Source organism: Ranitomeya imitator, chromosome 2 (genome assembly GCF_032444005.1).
Source record: "Ranitomeya imitator isolate aRanImi1 chromosome 2, aRanImi1.pri, whole genome shotgun sequence".
Taxonomy (NCBI): Eukaryota; Metazoa; Chordata; class Amphibia; order Anura; family Dendrobatidae; genus Ranitomeya; species Ranitomeya imitator.
Window position 1 is genome coordinate 633,357,889 of NC_091283.1, and position 24,735 is coordinate 633,382,623.

Consider the following 24,735-nt stretch of genomic DNA (forward strand, 5'->3'; position numbering starts at 1 on the left):
AATATATGGGTAATGCTGTAGAAAGCAAGAAAAGAACCTGAAAAAATAAGGTTTTAAATTTGTATCAAAAAGTACTGGTGAATACACCAGTGTCTTATTCTACGCAAAAGACGTGCTAGATAACCAGACAGCAGAGGAAGTATACTCCCCCCATCCCTTTTCCCCTATTTTCTTTGGCTATCAGTATGGTGCATATCCTTTTGTGCGTAATGTATAACCTCCCCTTCTAAAAAAAAAAAAAAAACCTTTGCCGACTCAGCCTCTCCCACCTCTTCCACTACAGCTCCCCCATTGCTGATCTCACCTGATGGAGAAGGACGGAGATGACAAAGCTCATTACACTGACCGCTTCAGCATCTCAGCTCCTGTCTATGCATAGAGCAGCAACCAGATAAACTCATCAAGACTGTTGCTCACTGCACTGGCAGCAGTAATTGAGGAGGCAGAGCACTTACTGACTGCTCCACCGATTCTGCTTCCAGCCTCTAGAGTAGAGTACTGTACTTGTATAAACCTAAAAAATAACTGAAAAAACGACATGAAGTCACCCCCTATTTTTGATAACCAGCCAAGGTAAAGCAGACACCTGCAGGCTTATATTAGACTGGGAAGGTCCATGGTTATTGAGCCCTTCCCAGCCTAAAAATACCAGCTCACAGCTGCCCCACATGCGGAGCATCACATGAAATGTGTCAATTCTGACGCTTTGCCTGGCTCTTCCCGGTTGCCCTGGTGCGGTGGCATTTGGGGTAATGGTAGTTGGGGTTGATGACAGCTGTGATTTTTGGCAAATCACAGCTGTCATCAAGCCCTAGGGTTAGTTAGGAAGAGGCGTCTTAGACACCACCATTACTAACCCGGTAATAAAAAAACAAAACAAACACTTTATTTAACCCCTTGACGACCACCGATACGCCTTTTAACGGCGGCAGTTAAGGGTACTTAAACCACAGCGCCGTTAATTAACGGCGCTGTGGAAAAAGTGAATAGCGCCCCACAGAGTCGGATTTTCTCTGGGGTTTCGGTTACCGGGGGTAGCCGAAACCCCAGAGAACATGATTCGAGGTTTTTTTACCGACCCCCGGGTTGCGATCGCTGGTAATTAACCGTTTACCGGCGGCCGTAGGAAAAAAAAAAACAAAACGCGAATTCCCATTTAATTTCTCTGTCCTCCAATGTGATCGCACATCAGAGGACAGAGAAATGGGATCCCCGATCGCCCCCCGATACTCACCTGTCTCCCCCGGTGCTTTTCGTGGCTCCCGATGGGCGCCACCATCTTGTTCCGGGCAAAAAATGGCGGGCGCATGCCTGTCGGCCGGCACCCAGAAGATCTTTGGGGTCTCGGCTGCCGGGAGTAGCCGAGACCCCAAAGAACATGATCGGGGTCGGTTTTTACCGACCCCTGTTTTGCGATCGCCGGTAATTAACTGTTTACCGGCGACCGCAAAAAAAAAAAAAAAAAAGCGGTGTGTTATTCTCTGTCCTCTGATGTGATTGCACATCAGAGGACAGAGAAATAGGGGGATTCGGTGACCCTGTTATACTTACCGGTGTCCCTGGATCCTCCTGTGTCCCCTCCTGCCCGCCAGCTTCCTCATCCGGTAAGAAAATGGCGGACGCATGCGCAGTGCGCCCGCCATGATCTGCCGGCTGGCAGCTAGAGGAGTTGGGGCTAAAATTAGGGTTAGGGCTAAAATTAGGGTTGGGGCTAAAATTAGGGTTGGGGCTAAAATTAGGGTTAGGGTTGGGGCTAAATTTAGGGCTAGGGTTAGGCTTCTTTCACACTTGCGTCGGTACGGGGCAGTCGCAATGCGTCGGCCCGACATACCGATGCACGTTGTGAACATTATGCACAACGTGGGCAGCGGATGCAGTTTTTCAACGCATCCGCTGCCCAGTCTATGTCCTTGGGAGGAGGGGGTTGAGTTACGGCCGCGCATGCGCGGTCGGAAATGGCAGACGCGACGTACAAAAAAAGTTACATTGAACGTTTTTTGTGATGACTGTCCGCCAAAACACATCGGATCCAGTGAACGATGGACGCGACGTGTGGCCATCCATCGCGATCCGTCGGCAATACAAGTCTATGGGCAAAAAATGCATCCTGCGGGCACATTTGCAGGATCTGTTTTTGTCCAAAACGACGGATTGCGATGGATGCCACACGACGCAAGTGGGAAAGTAGGGTTGGGGCTAAATTTAGGGTTAGGGTTGGGGCCAAATTTAGGGCTGGGGTTAGGGTTGGGGTTAAAGTTAGGGTTAGGGATGGGGCTAAAGTTAGGGTTAGGGATGGGGCTAAAGTTAGGGCTAGGGTCGCGGCTAAAGTTAGGGTTAGAGTTGGGATAAGGGTTAGGGTTTGGATTAGGGTTGGCATTAGGGTTACGTTTGGGATTAGGGTTAAGGTTAGGGTTGAGATTAGGGTTAGGGGTGTATTGGGATTAGGGTTAGGTTTGAGATTAGGATTAGGGGTGTGTTGGATTTAGGGTTTTGATTAGGGTTATGGTTAGTGTTGAGATTAGGGGTGTGTTGGGGTTAGGTTTGGAGTTAGAATTGGGTTTTTTTCATTGTTTAGGTACATCAGGGGGTCTCCAAACACGATAATTAATTTTGCTCTCAAAAAGTCAAATGGTGCTCCCTCTCTTCTGAGCTCTGCCGTGCGCCCAAACAGTGGTTCCCCCCCACACATGGGGTACCAGCATACTCAGGACAAATTGGACAACAACTTTTGGGGTCCCATTTCTCTCGTTACCCTTGTGAAAATAAAAACTTGGGGGCTAAAAAATCATTTTTGTGGAAAAAAAAATATTTTTTATTTTCATGACTCTGCATTATAAACTTCTGTGAAGCACTTGGGCATTCAAAGTTCTCACCACACATCTAGATATGTTCCTTGGGGGTCTAGTTTCCAAAATGGGGTCACTTGTGGGGGGTTTCTAATGTTTAGGTACATCAGGGGCTCTGCAAACACAACATAACGCCCACAGACCATTCTATCAAAGTCTGCATTCCAAAACGGCGCTCCTTCCTTCCGAGCTCTGCCGTGCGCCCAAACAGTGGTTTACCCCCCCATGTAATAATAATAATAATTTTTATTTATATAGCGCCAACATATTCCGCAGCGCTTTACAAATTATAGAGGGGACTTGTACATACAATAGACATTACAGCATAACAGAAATACAGTTCAAAACAGATACCAAGAGGAATGAGGGCCCTGCTCGCAAGCTTACAAACTATGAGGAAAAGGGGAGACACGAGAGGTGGATGGTAACAATTGCTTTAGTTATTCGGACCAGCCATAGTGTAAGGCTCAGGTGTTCATGTAAAGCTGCATGAACCAGTTAACTGCCTAAGTATGTAGCAGTACAGACACAGAGGGCTATTAACTGCATAAAGTGTATGAGAACATAGTGCGAGGAACCTGTTTTTTTTTTTTTTTTTTTTTTTTAAATAGGCCACACAGGGATCGTTAGGTTAATGCATTGAGGCGGTAGGCCAATATGGGGTATCAGCCTACTCAACATAAATTTCACAATAAATTTTGGGGTCCAATTTCTCCTTTTACCATTGTGAAAGTAAAAATTTGGGGGTGAAAAGATCATTTTTGTGGAAAAAATATGATTATATGATTTTTTTTTTAATTTTCATGGCTCTACATTATAAACTTCTGTGAAGCAGTTGGGGGTTCATAGTTCTCACCACACATCTAGATCGGCTCTTTGGGGGGGGTCTACTTTCCAAAATGGGGTCACTTGTGGGGGTTTCTACTGTTTAGGTACATTAGGAGCTCTGCAAATGCAACATGACGCCCGCAGACCATTCCATCAAAGTCTGCATTCCAAGCGACGCTCCTTCTCTTCCAAGCCCCGATGGGTGCCAAACAGTGCCCCCCCACATATGGGGTATCAGCGTACTCAGGACAAACTGGTCAACATATTTTGGGGTCCATTGTCTCCTGTTACCCTTGAGAAAATAAAAAATTGCAGGCTAAAAATCATTTTTGAGGGAAAAAAAAATGATTTTTTATTTTCACGGCTCTACTTCATAAATTTCTGTGAAGCACTTGGGGGTTTAAAGTGCTCACCACACATCTAGATAAGTTCCTTAAGGGGTCTAGTTTCCAAAATGGGGTCACTTGTGGGGAGTTTCCACTGTATAGGCACATCAGGGGCTCTCTAAACGCGACATGGCGTCCAATCTCAATTCCAGCCAATTCTGCATTGAAAAAGTCAAACGGCGCTCCTTCTCTTCTAAGTTCTGCGGTGCGCCCAAACAGTGGTTTACCCCCACATATGGGGTATTGGCGTATTCAGGAGAAATTGCATAACAAAATTTATGGTTACATTTCTGTTTTTACACTTGTGAAAATTAAAAAAAAATGGTTCTGAAGTAAAATGTTTGCAAAAAAAGTTAAATGTTCATTTTTTCCTTCCACATTGTTTCAGTTCCTGTGAAGCACGTAAAGGGTTAATAAACTTCTTCAATGTGGTTTTGAGAACCTTGAGGGGTGTAGTTTTTAGAATGGTGTCACACTTGGTTATTTTCTATCATATAGACCCCTCAAAATGACTTCAAATGTGATGTGGTCCCTAAAAAAAAATGGTGTTGTAAAAATGAGAAATTGCTGGTCAACTTTTAACCCTTATAACTCCCTAACAAAAAAAAAAATTGTTTCCAAAATTGTGCTGATGTAAAGTAGACATGTGGGAAATGTTATTTATTAACTATTTTTGTGACATATCTCTCTGATTTAAGGGCATAAAAATACAAAGTTTGAAAATTGCTAAATCTTAAAAATTGTCGCTATATTTCCGTTTTTTTTTTCATAAATAATCGCAAGTAATATCGAAGAAATGTTACCACTATCATGAAGTACAATATGTCACGAAAAATCAATCTCAGAATCAGCGGGATCCGTTGAAGCGTTCCAGAGTTATAACCTCATAAAGTGACAGTGGTCAGAATTGTAAAATTGGCTCGGTTATTAAGTACCAAATTGGCTCTGTCACTAAGGGGTTAAATAAAGACTCCCCCACACTATCCTTTGTTCACCAATTTGTTAAAAAAAAATTCAATGCAGGTTTGCAGTAATCCAATGAATCCAAAGTAGTCCAGAAAAGGCTATCTGAAAAACATAAAAGGACAGAAATAAACACATGAGACTGTCCCTCGTTCACAAATGTATTACTTAAAATCTTTCCTCGAAGATCCAATGTAATCCACATTCATCGAATCTGTCTCCGGTGTCTGTGAATAGCAGTAAAGTGACTGCTATTCACAGGCACTGGGGAGTGACGTCAATGCTCATCATTGTCACTGGCTCCCACTGCGCTCAGCCAGACCCAGCGTCTCTGATGGTCGTTTACATCTGTACCCAGCGCCTGTGATTAGCGGTCACTTTACTGCTATTCAGACACCGGAGACAGATGTGAGGAACGTGGATTATATTGGACCTGCAAGGCATTGGTTTGGGTAATTGATGAACGAGGGACAGTCTCCTGTGTTACTTTCTTTTTATATTTTTGAGATAGCCTTTTCTGGACTACTTCGGATTCGTTGCATTACTATTTATATTTTGTATTACTGGGTTAGTGATGAGAGTGTCTGATGGATACCTTTCCTTTACTGACCCCAGATCTTGATGCCAGCTGACATCAACCCCATTACCCTGATTGCCACCATACCAGGGTATCTTGAACAGCCGGGCAAAGCGCCAGAATTTGCTCATCTAATGTGATGCGCCAATTCTGGGGCAGCTGCAGATTTGTATTTATATGTAGGGATTGGCCCAATAACCAGTGACCTACCCAATCTGTGTGTTTTACCTTTGCTGGTTATCAAAAATAGGGGGGACCCCACGTATTTTTTTTTTCCAGTAAACTACACACGTAAGATACTAATTATACATCTCGTAGATATCTATCTAGCCATCTAGTTAGGAAAAAATGAAGGCATCACTCCATATATTCTGGTGAAAAAATGTGGTTTATTTCAAACCCACATGCTGTGGCAACGTTTCGGCTCACACTGAGCCTTTCTCAAGCAGTGAACTACACACACAGGTGAGTATAAATACACTAGATGGTGGCCTGATTCTAACGCATCGGGTATTCTAGAATATGCATGTCCACGTAGTATATTGCCCAGCCACGTAGTATATTGCCCAATCACGTAGTATATTGCCCAGCCACGTAGTATATTGCCCAGCACAGAGCCACGTAGTATATTGCCCAGCACAGAGCCACGTAGTATAGAGACTTAAAAAAAATAAATAAATAAACATATACTCACCTATAGCCCGTTGGAAGTCCTGCTATACTTATCATCTGCCGCCTTTGCCGCTCTTCGCCACGCTCCCTGGATCCATTGCAAGCGGCAGCTTTCAGTGCCAGGGCTGGTGTGAGCAGGACCTATGATGACGTCGCGGTCACATGACTGTGACGTCACGGCAGGTCCTTGTTGCACACCAGCCCTGGGACGGGACCGGAGGCTGCCGCTTGCAATGGAGCGATCCCGGGAGCGTGGCGAGGAGCGAGAAAGGCGGCGGAGGGTGAGTATAGCAGGTTTTTATTATTTTTAACATGACATATTTTTATGCCTATGCAGCATCAATAGTGAATAGTTGGGGACACAGGGTTAATAGCAGCGGTAACAGAGTGCGGTACACCGCGGGCCGTTACCGCTGCCATTAACTCTGTGTGAGCGGAGGAGATTACGGAGCGGGCGCCGGGCAGTGAGTGCAGGGGAGTAGGGGAGGGACTAATCGGACTGTGGCCCTCGCTGATTGGTCGCAGCAGCCATGACAGGCAGCTGCCGAGACCAATCAGCAAACGAATAACCGTGATAGAAGGACAGACAGACAGACGGAAGTACCCCTTAGACAAATATGTATATAGATGATTCTTAACAATCCTTATTAATCATTATTATACCAAAAGTGTTTAACATTTTATATTCAAATTTATTAATCTTAAAGTGCAATAATATCATCTCAGGATATATCATATAAAGTGTCTTTGTGCATCAAAGTGACTTCCACATTACATATAATCAACAATATCGCTTAACTAACAATAATGATACAATGTATACATCTGTGCAGAATTAGAATTGAATCTCGCCCAGTCAGGATTTTCTAGTAGCACGTGGGGGATGCTAGAAAACGCCATAACCAGCGTTTCTAGATGTAAACTGAGCATGTGTCAGCGCATCATCACATCCTGATAGACTGCTGGTCAACCAACAAGCTTGTGTGGCATATTCTGGGTTTGCGCATGCGCACTACCGCTTTTTGGACATACCCACACCATCCTGAATGTGGCACCAAATGTTATTATCCACTGCATTTACATTGCGATATCAAGATTTACATCTTTCATATGCAGATCGCTTAATTGTGCTCTTCATTGCACCATTTTACTTTTCTCACTAAAGCTGGTCTTCAGGTACATGGGAAACTTCACAGACCAAATTACTTCGCCTTGCAAACGGCAATTAATATGCATCCCTCTGTATCTTTAAGGGAGCATCCTCCTTTTATTCAAAACTAGTCATGCAATTTATAAAGTAGATATATTGAAATGTGCTAAAAGGATGTCTATACCCATGTTTGCCCTGACTGATAGGGCTGCCCTTTTTAAGGTAGCACCCTACTGTCAGTGAAACTCGTGGGAGGTATACACCCCTAAATGGGATGGGTCCCTCAACCACCCAGTTATCACATAGGCAAGAGTATTAATCCCAGCACTGTATTTTCATCCTATTATTGACCAGCACTCCATATTGTACAACATTCAAACTTATAATGTCGCCAGATAATTATCATTAACATGCACTGACTATAAAGTAATCCTATTAATTTTGTTAGCCAGCAGTCTACATTCTGTGATGAGAAAACTATAATCAAAAAAGGTATAATCAAAAAAAAATATTTTAATTGAATAAAAAAAACACATGCAGAGAATATAATAATATTAATTCTTGTCCTCCATACAGCCGTATATCCACTTTGGGTGAGTTATCGTGAATCTGTGACAAAAATCAAAAATAATAATAAAAAAAAATTGCAAATATCTCAATATTATGCAAATTTAAAAACCACCTCAGACTAGATGCCTCCACTTCTACTGTATCAAAGAACGGGGATATACCATTTTTCCAATTAATTCATCTTATGATGGAATTAATTCTAAAATCAACATTGAATCCCTTTGGTTTGAGGGTATCTAATTCATAGATCCACGTCAATTCCCTTTCCTTTAACAAACACACTCTATGTCATCCATGTGCACGTACTGATTTTTTAGCAACCTTACAAATAATTTTGCCTGTTGATATTTTAATTGTTCGTTGGGTGATTGGTGACCTCTTTAAAAAAGTTGATAATTGGGAAACGAGTGTTCCTAGGAATGCTTGTTGCAGCATGTGTAAATGCGCTCTTAGAGGGCACCAAATACTTGCCATGCCTCAAGTGCCATCCATTTTCATGGATTTTGCACCTTTCTTCCTACGTGTGTTCAATACTTTTTCCCTGTGTCATTTCTCATTACTACACATAATTTATGGACATCTATGAATTGATTTCTTAGCCTGTGTGGATTGGATGGGTTGTTACTGACATCTGGTGAGAATTCCATGTCAATAGTAAGTAGGGACGTGGTCAATACATATTTCGCTATCTGTTTTTTCCGCTGTCGCTGGGGCATACTTTGGAGCACCAATTTCAGGGTATGACAGCCCACTACAGTGACAGAAGTCACTGGCTAAACTGCGGGAGCTTTAATCCCATGCATTAAATTCAGAATGACGAGGGATTAGTGTATGGATCCAAGCGCCGCAAAATTTTTCAGCCCTTGTTTGTCAGGTTAATACTAATGCACAACACAAGTGTGGAGCAGCATGTAAAAAGTTAATCTGACTTTGATTAAAACACCAGGTTGGACCTTGTAAAAAAACAAAATAAAAAAAGCCATTTGCAAAGTATAAATGTAGTATTATTGCACCCAATGTGAGTAGGGCCGGGTAGCAATATTAGACTCAACCTGTGGACAAAAACAGTGCTGTTACTTTATAAGCAGACCCCTTTCTTAACAAGTAGAAGTGAATCAGATGAGTTCTGCTTCTGTTTATTCTGTTTTTAGGCTGCTTTCAGATGCTGTGGTGCACTTCCCGCTGACACTGGCAGAAGTGACGCTGGGAGCTAGTCCTTGTGGAAAAGTTACACTCCGGAACTATGTGGAAGAGGAGATAGGTAAGAGGAAGATGGGTTGTTTTTGTGGAGTTTTTATCTCCCTTTATTGTTTTTATGTCATTTCATGGTTGATCTGGTAATCTGTAAGATGTTTGTCTCCTTGTGTGTATGTCGATCGCCTCTGTTGATTTCGTGCATGAGTACTATTACTCTGCGCCTACTACGTCCTATGGATAAGCTGATATTTAAATTGTTGCATAAATTCTTTTGCCTTTCTTTCTAAACTCACAATCCACTCTGAAAAAACAAACATGTCACATCTGCCTTGCAGGACAGACTGACAGCTCATTGCAATTTCACGTAACACCTCCTGTTAAAGGGGAGCGATCATCAGAAAATGACCTATTAATTAAGTTTTTTTCTTTTAATACTTTTTTTTATACATGGCATAGACTGTATTAAAAATAGAAATCTCACTGGTGACACTAGTTGTCCAAGTAGTGGACATACCCTGTAAAGGATATGAAGCAGGAGTCCAAAAAAACATCACAGTGGCCAGTGCAAAAGTTACAAGATTACTTCTTTTTATTTATTTTTTAGTAATGATTATGATGTGAGAAAAATAATAAGTAAATATAAAAACGTGTAATATAAAAACTTGATTTAAACCAGTCATTTTCTGGTGATAGGTTCCCTTTACGCTCAGTGAAGAGAGTAGTGAGGAGCACTTGGATAGAATAGGCAGAGGGATGCAAGTAATGCTGGAGCTTATAGCAAATTTATTTCCCTTCAGGGCTGGATTAACAGCTACACAGCTCAGTTTTGCTGTTCCTGCTCCTATTTGTGCTACAGAGAAGGAAGAGCAGTGTATGGCACCGACATCATAGTAGTTGGTCGCTTCACAGTAGGTCAGAGAAAAAATTAGATTAATCTGCAGAGGGGAAAACTGGTGAAACATGCTTACAAGTCATATGGTTGTCAGAAAAAGTGTGTTACCGTGGGTTCAAATCCCACCAAAGACCTCATCTGCAAGGAGTTCTTATGTTCTACCCACGTGTGTGGGTTTTCTCACACAATAGCTTATTCTGAAATTGAATTTTGACACTTTCAAAATCTTTATATAGTTTATTAAGTTTTAGTTATGATTTTTTTTATATATTCCCCTTTTTTTCTAGATCCTAGTAAAGCAATGTTGACTGAGCTGTCCCTGAGTAGAGAAGAGTTCCTGGCTTATCAGCTGCAGGAGCAGAGAGAGATTACCTTTTGTCTACGTGAATTTAGGGTGAGGAATAGTTCTTATTACACCCAAACAAATGTGCTTTTTGCATTGTGATTTTATTCCGCCTTTTTTTCCCTCCCCTCAGGGTCTTCTGGCCTTTGCAGAGTCCTCCAGCCTACCAATCTCGATACAGTTTGATAGTGCGGGCTGGTGAGTCCAAAGATATTGTATTGGTATACTTTTATGTTTCGCCTTATTCATCACTGCCGGTGACTGATTACTTGGGAGTAATTAGTGTTATGTGACAGATAAGGTACTTTTATAATTTAGGGTGGGAATTAAAAACCGATTAAATGGTAATTGCATTTTAGTGTTTGACTTGTAAAGGTTAATAAGTTTAATTTCTTTGATTGCTATCAGTATAAATCGAATCTGTGATTAACAATCTTATTTTACAGCGTTTTTGTTGTGCGGTGCAATGTGTAGAAAACCTTCAGGGTTTTGTTATCTTGACTAGTGATGAGCAAGTGTGCTAGTTACTCGAATTCTCCAAGCATGCTTGAGTCTCAACTGGGTATTGCCGAGCTCGGATGGGATGCTCAGATCCCTAACCCACATGTTTCGTGGCTGTAATACAGCCAATAAACATGGCTACAGTTTAACCGTGTATGGCAGGCAATCCCTGCATCTTTCTTTAAGCCACGCAACATACATTTGAGCATCGCATTTGAGCACCGGCAATACTTGATCATGCTCGGAAAACTCGCACACTCGCTCATCACTAATCTTGACCACTCTTTGTGCTACACTCTTTTTGGTCATTTGGATATCTTGGAGATTAAGCCCACTCCTTACCCAGTGCAGCTGATATCTCCTCTTTCTTCTCCTAGCCCAGTTATATTCAGTGTCGATGATGCCGTTCTTGAAGCCCATTTTGTTCTTGCCACTCTTTCGGATGCAGGTCAAGCCTCTCAGTCCCAGAATCACAGGTACTTTATCTATACCATAGTATGTATGCTGTTCTATACGTTTAACTTGTGTATCTTTGTCAAAATGGATGCTTATAAATATTTAGCATATTTGACATAACCCCCTACCATCAGTAAATGGCACGTTGATGACTGTATGAGTGTGACATTGCTTAGTTCCACATCTTAGTCCGATGGGGCTGAGCCTTGGTGCATGGCTCAGCTATTCTCATAGGGACATCACTGTAGCTGCTTTCTGCAGTTCACTGATAATAGTAGGGGTCCAACCCCCTCTGATCATGTAAAATCCCGAGAAACCCTTAACCCCTTTACCCCCAAGGGTGGTTTGCACGTCAATGACCAGGCCAATTTTTACAATTCTGACCACTGTCCCTTTATGAGGTTATAACTCCGAAACGCTTCAACGGATCCTGGTGATTCTGACATTGTTTTCTCGTGACATATTGTACTTCATGATAGTGGTAAAATTTCTTTGATAGTACCTGCGTTTATTTGTGAAAAAAACGGAAATTTGGCGAAAATTTTGAAAATTTCGCAATTTTCAAATTTTGAATTTTTATGCAATTAAATCACAGAGATATGTCACACAAAATACTTAATAAGTAACATTTCCCACATGTCTCCTTTACATCAGCATAATTTTGGAACCAATTTTTTTTTTTGTTAGGGAGTTATAAGGGTTAAAAGTTGACCAGCAATTTCTCATTTTTACAACACCATTTTTTTTTAGGGACCACGTCTCATTTGAAGTCATTTTGAGGGGTCTATATGATAGAAAATGCCCAAGTGTGACACCATTCTAAAAACTGCACCCCTCAAGGTGCTCAAAACCACATTCAAGAAGTTTATTAACCCTTCAGGTGTTTAATAGGAATTTTTGGAATGTTTAAATAAAAATGATACAGGAAAGAAATATATCTTGGTACCGTGTTAGCCAGTGGATAGAAAAATATTTAGAATTGAGAGTCCTCAGTGGTTGATACCTTTTAATCCTTATCTAAGAATTGGCCCAATATTTATGGACGTAACTGTTTATCACCCATGGTAATTCTGCTTCATGTCACCTGGCTTATCCATGGTTTTTTTTTTTTTTTCCCTTTTTTTTTTTTTTTTCCTATACTATGTTGTGCATAAATATGTGATTCTTCAGAATTTGTTTTAGTCTTTGCCTGATGAAGAGACCTGTGTAGTCTCGAAAGCTTGCAATTTGTTACCATCTTTTCAGTTAGCCATTAAAAGGTATCAACCACTGAGGACTCTCAATTCTAAATATTTAAATAAAAATGAACATTTAACTTTTTTACACAAAAAATTTACTTCAGCTCCAATTTGTTTTATTTTACCAAAGGTAACAGGAGAAATTGGACCCAGAAAGTTGTTGTCCAATTTGTCCTGAGTATGCTGATACCCCATATGTGGCAGTAAACCACTGTTTGGGCGCATGGGAGAGCTCGGAAGGGAAGGAGCGCTATTTGACTTTTCAATGCAAAATTGACAGGAATTGAGATGGGACGCCATGTTGCGTTTGGAGAGCCACTGATGTGCCTAAACATTGAAACCCCCCACAAGTGACACCATTTTGGAAAGTAGACCCCCTAAGGAACTTATCTAGAGGTGTGGTGAGCACTTTGACCCACCAAGTGTTTCACAGAAGTTTATAATGCAGAACCGTAAAAATAAAAAATCATATTTTTTCACAAAAATTATATTTTTGCCCCCAATTTTTTATTTTTCCAAGGGTAAGAGAAGAAATTGGACCTCAAAAGTTGTTGTACAATTTGTCCTGAGTACGCTGATACCCCATATGTGGCAGTAAACCACTGTTTGGGCGCATGGGAGAGCTCGGAAGGGAAGGAGCGCCGTTTGACTTTTCAATGCAAAATTGACAGGAATTGAGATGGGACGCCATGTTGCGTTTGGAGAGCCACTGATGTGCCTAAACATTGAAACCCCCCACAAGTGACACCATTTTGGAAAGTAGACCCCCTAAGGAACTTATCTGGATGTGTGGTGAGCACTTTGACCCACCAAGGGCTTCACAGAAGTTTATAATGCAGAGCCATAAAAATAAAACAATTTTTTTCCCACAAAAATTATTTTTTAGCCCCCAGTTTTGTATTTTCCCTAGGGTAACAGGAGAAATTGGACCCCAAAAGTTGTTGTCCAATTTGTCCTGAGTACGCTGATACCCCATATGTGGGGGGGAACCACCGTTTGGGCGCATGGGAGGGCTCGGAAGGGAAGGAGCGCCATTTGGAATGCAGACTTAGATGGAATGGTCTGCAGGCGTCACATTGCGTTTGCAGAGCCCCTAATGTACCTAAACAGTAGAAACCCCCCACAAGTGACACCATTTTGGAAAGTAGACCCCCTAAGGAACTCATCTTGATGTGTTGTGAGAGCTTTGAACCCCCAAGTATTTCACTACAGTTTATAACGCAGAGCCATGCAAATAAAAAATATTTTTTTTTCCACAAAAATTATATTTTAGCCCCCAGTTTTGTATTTTTCCAAGGTTAGCAGGAGAAATTGGACCCTAAATGTTGTTGTCCAATTTGTCCTGAGTACGCTGATACCCGATATGTGGGGGGGAACCACCGTTTGGGCGCATGGGAGGGCTCGGAAGGGAAGGAGCATCATTTGGAATGCAGACTTAGATGGATTGGTCTGCAGGCGTCACATTGCGTTTGCAGAGCCCCTAATGTACCTAAACAGTAGAAACCCCCCACAAGTGACCCCATATTGGAAACTAGACCCCTCAATGAACTTATCTAGATGTGTTGTGAGAACTTTGAACCCCCAAGTGTTTCACTACAGTTTATAACGCAGAGCCGTGAAAATAAAAAATCTTTTTGTTTTCCCACAAAAATTATTTTTTAGCCCCCAGTTTTGTATTTTCCCAAGGGTAACAGGAGAAATTGGTCCACAAAAGTTGTTGTCCAATTTGTCCTGAGTACGCTGATACCCCATATGTTGGGGTAAACTCCTGTTTGGGCACACAGGAGAGCTCGGAAGGGAAGGAGCACTGTTTTACTTTTTCAACGCAGAATTGGCTGGAATTGAGATCGGACGCCATGTCGTGTTTGGAGAGCCCCTGATGTGCCGAAACAGTGGAAACCCCCCAATTATAACTGAAACCCTAATCTAAACACACCCCTAACCCTAATTCCAACGGTAACCCTAACCACACCTCTAACCCTGACACACCCCTAACCCTAATCCCAACCCTATTCCCAACTGTAAATGTAATCTAAACCCTAACCCTAACTTTAGCCCCAACCCTAACTGTAGCCCCAACCCTAACCCTAGCCCTAACCCTAGCCCTAACCCTAGCCCTAACCCTAGCCCTAACCCTAGCCCTAATGGGAAAATGGAAATAAATACATTTTTTTTTTATTTTTCCCTAACTAAGGGGGTGATGAAGGGGGGTTTGATTTACTTTTATAGCGAGTTTTTTAGCGGATTTTTATGATTGGCAGCCGTCACACACTGAAAGACCCTTTTTATTGCAAAAAATATTTTTTGCAATACCACATTTTGAGAGCTATAATTTTTCCATATTTTGGTCCACAGAGTCATGTGAGGTCTTGTTTTTTGCGGGACGAGTTGACGTTTTTATTGAAAACATTTTTGGGCACGTGACATTTTTTGATCGCTTTTTATTCCGATTTTTGTGAGGAAGAATGACCAAAAGCCAGCTATTCATGAATTTCTATTGGGGGAGGCGTTTATACCGTTCCGCTTTTGGTAAAATTGATAAATCAGTTTTATTCTTCGGGTCAGTGCGATTACAGCGATACCTCATTTATATCATTTTTTTATGGTTTGGCGCTTTTATACGATAAAAACTATTTTACAGAAAAAATAATTATTTTTGCATCGCTTTATTCTCAGGACTATAACTTTATTTTTTTTGCTGATGATGCTGTATGGCGGCTCTTTTTTTGCGGGACAATATGACGCTTTCAGCGGTACCATGGGTATTTATATCTGTCTTTTTGATCGCGTGTTATTCCACTTTTTGTTCGGCGGTATGATAATAAAGCGTTGTTTTTTGCCTCGTGTTTTTTTTTTTTTTTTCTTACGGTGTTTACTGAAGGGGTTAACTAGTGGGACAGTTTTATAGGTCGGGTAGTTACGGACGCGGCGATACTAAATATGTGTACTTTTATTGTTTTTTTTTTTTATTTAGATGAAGAAATGTATTTATGGGAATAATATTTTTTTTTTTTTTTCATTATTTTGGAATATTGTTTTTTATTTTTTTTACACATTTGGAAACATTTTTTTTTACTTTTTTACTTTGTCCCAGGGGGGGACATCACAGATCAGTGATCTGACAGTTTGCACAGCACTCTGTCAGATCACTGATCTGACATGCAGCGCTGCAGGCTTCACAGTGCCTGCTCTGAGCAGGCTCTGTGAAGCCACCTCCCTCCCTGCAGGACCCGGATCCGCGGCCATCTTGGATCCGGGGCTGGAGGGAGCAGGGAGGGAGGTGAGACCCTCGCAGCAACGCGATCACATCGCGTTGCTCCGGGGGTCTCAGGGAAGCCCGCAGGGAGCCCCCTCCCTGCGCGGTGCTTCCCTGCACCGCCGGCACATCGCAATCATCTTTGATCGCGGTGTGCCAGGGGTTAATGTGCCGGGGGCGGTCCGTGACCGCTCCTGGCACATAGTGCCGGATGTCAGCTGCGATAAGCAGCTGACACCCGGCCGCGATCGGCCGCGCTCCCCCCGTGAGCGCGGCCGATCGGCTATGACGTACTATCCCGTCCAGGGTCAGATAAGCCCAGGGCACCTCGACGGGATAGTACGTCTAAGGTCACAGAGGGGTTAATAAACAAGAGGGAACAAGTCTTTCTTAAGGTATTCCAGCCTGGAACATCTTGTAACCATTGAAGGTCCCAGCAGAGGATGCTCAATTTTGAAGTTTGAAGTTAATGGTGATATCCGCTGCTATCATGACCTTGGTGATCATGTTGGTTGCTTGTAGGCAATTGCATGATCTTGGTGAATGATCGAGAAGGTGCCAATGATGAAACTTAATTATTAAATGCACAAACAAAATTACCGTATATACTCGAGTATAAGCCGACCACCCTAATTTTGCAACACAAAACTGGGAACACTTATTGACTCGAGTATAAGCCTAGGGTGGAATATGCAGCAGCTACTGGTGAATTTCAAAAATAAAAATAGATACCAATAAAAGTAAAATTAATTGAGACATCAGTAGGTTAAGTGTTTTTGAACATCAATATTGAATCAGGAGCCCCATATAATGCTCCATAAAATTTATGATGGGCCCCATAAGATGCTCCATATTAAAATATGCCCCATATAATGCTGCACAAATGCCGATTATGGCCCCATAAGATGCTCCATACAGACATTTGCCCCATATAATGCTGCACAAATGCTGATTATGGCCCAATAAGATGCTCCATACGGATATTTGGCCCATATAATGCTGCACAAATGCTGATTATGGTCCCATAAGATGCACCATATAACAATGTGCCACATGTAATGCTCCATACAGCTCATTATGGCCCGATAGATGCTCCATATAACAATGTGCCACATATAATGCTCCATACAGTTCATTATAGCTCCATAAGATGTTCCTTATAAAAATGTTCCACATATAATGCTCCATACAGTTCATTATGACCCCATAGATGCTCCATATAACAATGTGTCACATGTAATGCTCCATACAGTTAATTATGGCCCCATAGATGCTCTATATAACAATGTGCCACATATAATGCTCCATACAGTTCATTGTGGCCCCATAGATTCTCCATATAACAATGTGCCACATATAATGCTCCATACAGTTCATTATTACCCCATAGACGCTCCATATAACAATGTGCCACATATAATGCTCCATACAGTTCATTATGACCCCATAGATGCTCCATATAACAATGTGCCACATATAATGCTCCATACAGTTCATTATTACCCCATAGACGCTCCATATAACAATGTGCCACATATAATTCTCCATACAGTTCATTATTACCCCATAGACGCTCCATATAACAATGTGTCACATGTAATGCTCCATACAGTTCATTATGGCCCCATAGATGCTCCATATAACAATGTGCCACATATAATGCTGCTGCTGCAATGAAAAAAAAAAAGACATACTCACCTGTTGCTGCTGCTCCTCAGCGTCCCGTCTCTCCGCAATGACTGTTCAGGCAGAGGGCGGCACACACACTAATATGCGCTCTTTGACCTGAACAGTCACTACAGAGGACGTGGAAGACGGGGCGGCAGTGGAGCGAGGAAAGGTGAATATGAAATACCTGCTGCCGGCGCGGTCCCTGGCAGCTTCTCCTGGACAGATGGTCTCCGGGAGCCGGCAATGTCTTCCTCTGTTCAGCGGTCCCGTGGTACCGCTCATTACAGGAATGAATATGTGGCTCCACCCCTTTGGGGGTGTAGTCCATATTCATTACTTTAAAGGGAACCTGTCACCCCCAAAATCGATGGTGAGGTAAGCTCACCGTCATCAGGGGCTTATCTACAGCATTGTGTAATGCTGTAGATAAGCCGCCGATGTTACCTGAAAGAGGAGAAAAAGAGGTTAGATTATACTCACCCAGGGGGCGGTCCCGCTGCTGGTCTGGTCAGATGGGTGTCTCAGGTCCGCTCCGGCGCCTCCCATCTTCATTCCATGACGTCCTCTTCTGGTCTTCACACCAGGCGTACTTTGTCTGCCCTGTTGAGGGCAGAGGAAAGTACTGCAGTGCGCAGGCGCCGGAAAGGTCAGAGAGGCCCGGCGCCTGCGCACTGCAGTACTTTGGTGGGGGGCGGACAAAAGGGGAATATCGTGTCACCTCTGCCCAGGGGTGCAGCCTGTGGGCTGATGCATTAGGGACCTGCATCTCACATGGAACCTATTATACATACATATAACTGCACAACATATTCTGGGTGCTGAGTGGTTCCGTAGCACGGCTCCCCTTTTCAGCGATGCAATCGGCATATACAGTCTGATCCTTAACAGATCGGTTTGGGGATGACCGAAGTTTATGGGGTTCGTACAAGTTACGTTTGTCGACTTAGTCCATCGGCATTACCGTTTTGTTTGCCGGGTCTGTAGTGGATGGTGAAGTCCAGAGGTTGTAGGGCTAAACTCCACCGCAGCAATCTGGCGTTGTCTCCGGAGACCCAATTAAGCCAGAATAGGGGATTATGGTCCGTTAGGAGGGAAAACTGTCGTCCATACAAATATGGTTGCAACTTTTTGAGTGCCCATACTACCGCCAGGCATTCCTTCTCGATGGCCGCATAGCTTACTTCATGGGGCAGTAGTTTCCGACTCAGGTAAGCTACCGGGTGTTCTTTGCCGTCCGGCCCGACTTGACTCAGTACTGTCCCCAATCCAAACATAGAAGCGTCTGTGTGAACAAGGAAACGTTTAGTTGGATCGGGTACAGCCAATACAGGGGTATTGATGAGGGTGTCCTTTAGTTGGCGGAAGGCTTCCTCACACTCTGGGGTCCTGGTTACCTGGCGGGGTTGGTTCTTACGGGTCAGATCAGTGAGGGGCTTGGCTACGCTGCTGTAATTGGGAACGAATTTCCTGTAATACCTCGCTGTCCCTAGAAACGCCATGACCTGGGTTTTGGTGCGTGGGGTGGGCCATTTGGCTATGGCCTCAATCTTGGCTGGTTCTGGTCGCCGTTTCCCACTTCCCACCAAATGCCCTAAATACTGCACCTCTGCTTTGCCCACGTGACACTTGTTTGGGTTCAGGGTGATTCCGGCCTTGTGGATCCTGTCCAATAGTGTCTCTAGGTGACTTAGATGCTCTTCCCATGTCGCGCTGTAGATGGCGATGTCATCCAGGTAGGCACACGCATAGTCCTGGAGACCATCCAGAAGCCGGTCAGCCAGCCTCTGGAAGGTTGCTGGGGCAGTCTTCATCCCGAATGGCATAACTCGAAACTGGAATAAGCCGAACAGGGTGACAAATGTCGACTTGGGAATAGCGTCAAGACTAAGGGGAATCTGCCAGTAGCCTTTGCATAGATCGATGGTGGTCAAATACTTTGTCCCCGCCAGCCGGTCTAACAACTCATCCACACGCAGCATGGGATATGCATCCGTCACGGTTTTCTTATTGAGCTTACGATAGTCTACACAAAACCGTGTACTCCCATCCTTCTTGGGCACTAACACTACGGGGGATGCCCAGGGACTATCTGACTCTTCAATGACCCCTAAATGCAACATCTCTTGTATCTCTTGTCACATCCCCTCTCGTACAGACTCAGGGACGCGGAAGGGGTTTTGTCGCAAGGGGGTCTGATCCTGGGTCTCAACCTTGTGTTGTGCCTGGCGAGTGTACCCTCTTCTCCCCGAAAACATCCTCTGTCGCTGCCTCAACAACTCCTCCGCCTGCTGTCTCTCCCAGGGGCCTAGGTCTTCACCCAAGTGTACCTGGTCCCATATTTTAGACTGAGTCCTCTCCCCTAAGACATCAGGCAAGGGAAGTCCGGCTAAATCCTCTGCTTCAGGTGCACAGATGGCCACTACCTCTTCAGGGCGCTCCCGATAGGGCTTCAGCATATTCACGTGGAACATGCGGATAACCCTGGGGTCGTCACAATCGGCGACATTATAGGTGGTGTCGGCTATTTTCCCCACTACCTGGTAGGGCCCCTGCCATGCAGCTTGGAACTTGTTCTGCCTAGTGGGCTCTAACACCAGGACCTTCTGTCCTATTTCCAAGGTGCGCTCTCTGGCCCTCCGATCGTACCATACGCGCTGGCGCCGCTGGGTCACCTGCATGTTCTCACATACAGCCTGGGTCAGCTCCTGTAGGTGGTCCAGGAATTCCAGCACATAGGGTACAATAGGTACCCCTTCTATGAGACCCTCACCTTCCCAGCGTTCTAGCACTAAGTCTAGGGGTCCCCTTACCCATATACCAGCTCGAATGGGGAGAACCCCGTGGATTCTTTGGGCACCTCCCGATAGGCAAACAGGAGGTGAGGCAAGAATTTCTCCCAGTCCCTGTAGGTCCTGGTAAAAATCCCATTGAGTTGTTTTAACGTCCCGTTAAAGCGTTCACACAACCCATTGGTTTGCGGGTGGTACGGGGCGCTTCTAATGGACTTTACGCCGCACAGCTTCCACAGTTGGTTGGTCACCTCTGCTGTAAACTGGGTACCCTGGTCCGAGATAATCTCCCGGGGAAATCCAACCCGTGAGAAAACCTGGAGCAGGGCGGCCGCCACCGTCTCTGCCAGTATGTTAGGTAACGCAACCGCCTCTGGATACCGTGTGGCATAATCTACCACTGTCAATATATACCTTTCTCCTTCGCCTCATTGGGGGACACAGACCATGGGTGTATGCTGCTGCCACCAGGAGGCTGACACTAAGTAATACAAAGAAAAATTTAGCTCCTCCCCTGCAGTATACACCCTCCTGCTGGCTCTCAGCTCCTCCCCTGCAGTATACACCCTCCTGCTGGCTCCCAGCTAACCAGTTCTTGCTTAGTGTCCGTAGGGGGCACACGGACGGGTCTGCTATTCAGACCCAAAGAACTCTTTTTTACCGTTTTTTACTTTTTACTACGGTCGAATGGGGCGACGGATTCTTTCATGTTCCGATCTCCTCGAACCATCAACAGGTGAGCGCGGGAGTTTTACCTCTCCGTATCCTCTCCTGCGACGTGGGAAGCCACTGCCTGAGCTGATTTTAGGGGCGACGGGCCCCTTCAAGGGCACCGATCTCCCCCCTCCCTTATCAGACGAGCACTGGAGTTTTCCTTCAGTATCCTCTTCTGCAGCCAGGCCTATTGCCGGACATTCAGCCCTGTCCACCAGGTTTTACCCTCGGCTGTACAGAGGCACCCTCCAGCGTGGCGTCCGAGCAGCCCCCACTGCATCACCACTGAAAAAGCGGATGATGGAAGGAGGCAGACGGTTCCTCTCCACCCCTCTTCTGCAGGGATGGTGGATGGAGGCTCCCCAACCCTGCACCGTCCTATCTACCCGGGCACAGCTCCTACCTGCAGCATCTGCCACCCCCTCCATATTGGGGTAAGTGCTCCGTGAGATTTGGGTTTTCCGGCGGTCAGAGGAGGGCTCCATAGCGACTGGGTCCCCACAGAGCTTCGCGGCACTTTTCCCCTCAGTCTGCGGGTGCGCGCCGGCCGAAGCCATAAATTTAGTCCCCGGCTTCGGCCCTGTTTAGGCCGCATCCCGGGAAGCCCCGCCCACCGCTTGCTCCCTTCTAGCGGCTCCGCCCCCCTATTCAGGCGCTTCTCGTTCCAGACGAGATCTCGGCGGCCATCTTCTTCCTCCTCCATTGCGGTCACTATTTCTTCTGGAGGGGGCTGCGGCCGGCGGTTTTTCAGCGCTGAAGTCAGCGCTATTCCAGACGGGGGACTCAGAACCTGAGTAAGGTGAATCGCCCATGCAATATCTCCCCCCGGCACGCATCCCGGCAGCATTAAGGGACTAGCTTTCCCTGTTTTTTATATACTTAAGGCTGCAATCTCTGGTGCTCCTGCACACTACAGAATGTATAGTACAGTGTGCAGGCTTGCAAACAGAGAGCTGTGAGTTCCCAGCAATGAAGCTCTGGTGACTCATTCCCTGGTGACTCATTCCCTGGTGACTCATTCCCTGGTGACTCATTCCCTGGTATTTAATACTCTGCCCGGTAGTCGCTGGGCCCATAGGTGCATCCCCAGCTTTCCATGCCTTTTTATTAAACCCAGGACCAGCATTCCCTGGTCTTAAGGGTCCCCTAGTTTTAAAAGGGTCACATCCCCAGCATTCTCTGCTCTGCCAGAAGCCGGTCTCCTTTTCCTTAGTACTTAATCAGGCCAGTATGCCCTGGTCTTAAAGGCACAGGGCCAGTAGGCACTGGTCTTAAAGGCACATGGCAAGTATGCCCTCGTCTTAAAGGCACATGACCAGCATCCCTGGTCTTAAAGGAGCATGACCAGCATTCTTGTTCTTAAAGGCACATTACCAGCTTTGCTGGTCTTTAAGGCACTTGTTCCAACATTCCTTTCATGACCAGTATTCCTGGTCTTAAAGGCAAGTGACCAGCATGCCCTGGTCTTATAGACTCGTGACCAGTATCCCGTGGTCTTAAAGACACGTGTCCAGTATACCCTGGTCTTAAAGGCACATGACCAGTATGCCCTGGTCTTAAAGGCACGTGACCAGTATCCCCTGGTCTTAAACGCTATAACCAGTATGCCCTGGTCTTAAAGGCACATGACTAGTACGTCCTGGTTTTTCAAGGCCATGACCAGTATGCCCTGGTCTTAAAGGCACGTGACCAGTATCCCTTGGTCTTAAACGCAATAACCAGTATGCCCTGGTCTTAAAGGCACATGACTAGTACGTCCTGGTTTTCAAGGCACATGACCAGTATGCCCTGGTCTTAAAGGCACGTGACCAGTATCCCCTGGTCTTAAACGCAATAACCAGTATGCCCTGGTCTTAAAGGCACATGACTAGTACGTCCTGGTTTTCAAGGCACATGACCAGTATGCCCTGGTCTTAAAGGCTCATGTCCAGTATGCCCTGGCTTTTAAAGGCACACGACCAGTATGCCCTGGTCTTTAAGGCACGTGACCATTATGCCCTGGACTTAAAGGCTCAGGACCAGTACGCCCTGGTCTTAAACGCAAATGACCAGCATACCCTGGTTTTAAGGGCACATGACCATTATCTCCTGGATTTCAGCATGCCCTGCTTTTAAAGGCACATGAACAGTATGTCATCTTACAAAAGGCACAAGACCAGTATTCCCTGGTCTTAAAGGCTCATGGCCAGTAACCCCTAGCCTTAAAGGCGCATGACCAGTATTTACTGGTCTTAAGGGCACATCATCTATCCTAAGCTGGTCACCCTAACTGAGCTCTGGAGCACTCACATGCTCCCTCTCCTACAATGGGAGCCGTCGGCTAGCAGGGGCCGCAAGTATTCTAGAAAAACGTACAGGTTCTAGAAAATCTCCAACATTTGACGGTGATGCACTGGAAGACCTCTAAGTAGGATACCATACCTGGTCGGAATTTTATGGGCGTCGGGTCCCTTAAAGGGCTCCGATTTCCCCCCACACCTTCAACAGACGAACACACGGAGTGTCGCCTCCATGTATCTTCTTCTGCAACCTGCCCTGTCCACTCGGAAACCTCAATTCTGGGGATGTGGCGTCCACATTTGTGGCGTCCCAACAAGGAGGTTTTCCCCCCTTTTGTATCAGATGCAAGAAAGTGGACGATTCCTCTCCACTTCCCTGTTAAGAAGATGGTGGATCGAGGTTTTTCCTTATTTTCTTCTCTGCACGACGATGGCAGAGACCTGCTGGTTACAGTCCCGCATTCTGTCACTTGGCAGACTCGCCGGGCAGAATTTCTTGCGGTATTCCTACCAGTATCCTGGCCGGTGTATCATCAATTAAGATTCCACAGACGGTCGGATAGCAAATCTAGTTCGTTCCGTCTTGTGATTTCGGGTTCAGCGCTCTACCCTTCCTTAGCCGCCACATGGGTTGCTTGACCAAAGGGAGAGAATGAAAGTCTCCGGGTCCCAGACCTTATCTACTTCGTTCCACAGTATAGCTGGCCAATCAAATCTTCTGAGCTGGAGACTAGCAAGGGATCGTATCTCTTCTTCAGGCTCAACCAGCAGTGGAAGCATTGGCCAGGACAGTCTAGATCTAAGGGATCTTGGTTCCAAAATGGAGGGAATGAAAAGTATCTCCATTCCTGGACCCCAAACTTCTAACAACCTTTGACAGGGCCCTTTCTTTTTTCGGATAGAGTTCCTCCGCTCAGCCACTACTTCAACAGAGAAACGCGGTTGTTTTCTGGCATCCATCGTCATTCGGGATTCTTACCCTCACATACCTATTTCTCCTCTCTACTATAATCTCTTCGCCTTTCCATTCGCGAACAGTATTTTCACGACCTGGCCCTTCTGCCTGGCTACCACACCAGAGTGGTCGCAAGGGTCATGACGGTTGTCATGTTCTTCTTGCACCTTAGAAGCATGGTCGTCCTGCCCTATTTGGTCGACTTTGTAGCCGCTCTCCTAGGACTACGCTGAGTCGTCCATATCACTTGCAATTACCTCTCTATTGGGCTAGCAGCTAAACTTAGACAAGTTTTTTTCCCTCATTCTCAGCCCAGCAGATCCTCTTTGAGGATGATCCTGCCCAAGAAGGATGGTTATTCTCTCTCGGGTCTAGGTCGTGGCCCTTCTACAGGGAGCTTGCGCACTCGATCTCTCATTCCCTCGGTTCTTTCAATTCGCTAGGAGGGTTCT

At 44.9% G+C, this 24,735-nt stretch overlaps 1 protein-coding gene across 2 annotated transcripts in view; it reads left to right on the forward strand.

The window, feature by feature from the left end:
* The window catches only part of RAD9A (RAD9 checkpoint clamp component A), a 62,733-nt gene that overhangs the window by 14,045 nt on the left and 23,953 nt on the right, over nucleotides 1-24,735 (forward strand). For both annotated transcript variants that reach the window (XM_069752643.1, XM_069752642.1), the window contains exons 6-9: nucleotides 9,144-9,253; nucleotides 10,369-10,475; nucleotides 10,558-10,622; nucleotides 11,303-11,401. In XM_069752643.1, coding sequence (XP_069608744.1) covers nucleotides 9,144-9,253; nucleotides 10,369-10,475; nucleotides 10,558-10,622; nucleotides 11,303-11,401 — 381 coding nt within the window. The remainder of the gene's footprint in view (nucleotides 1-9,143; nucleotides 9,254-10,368; nucleotides 10,476-10,557; nucleotides 10,623-11,302; nucleotides 11,402-24,735) is intronic.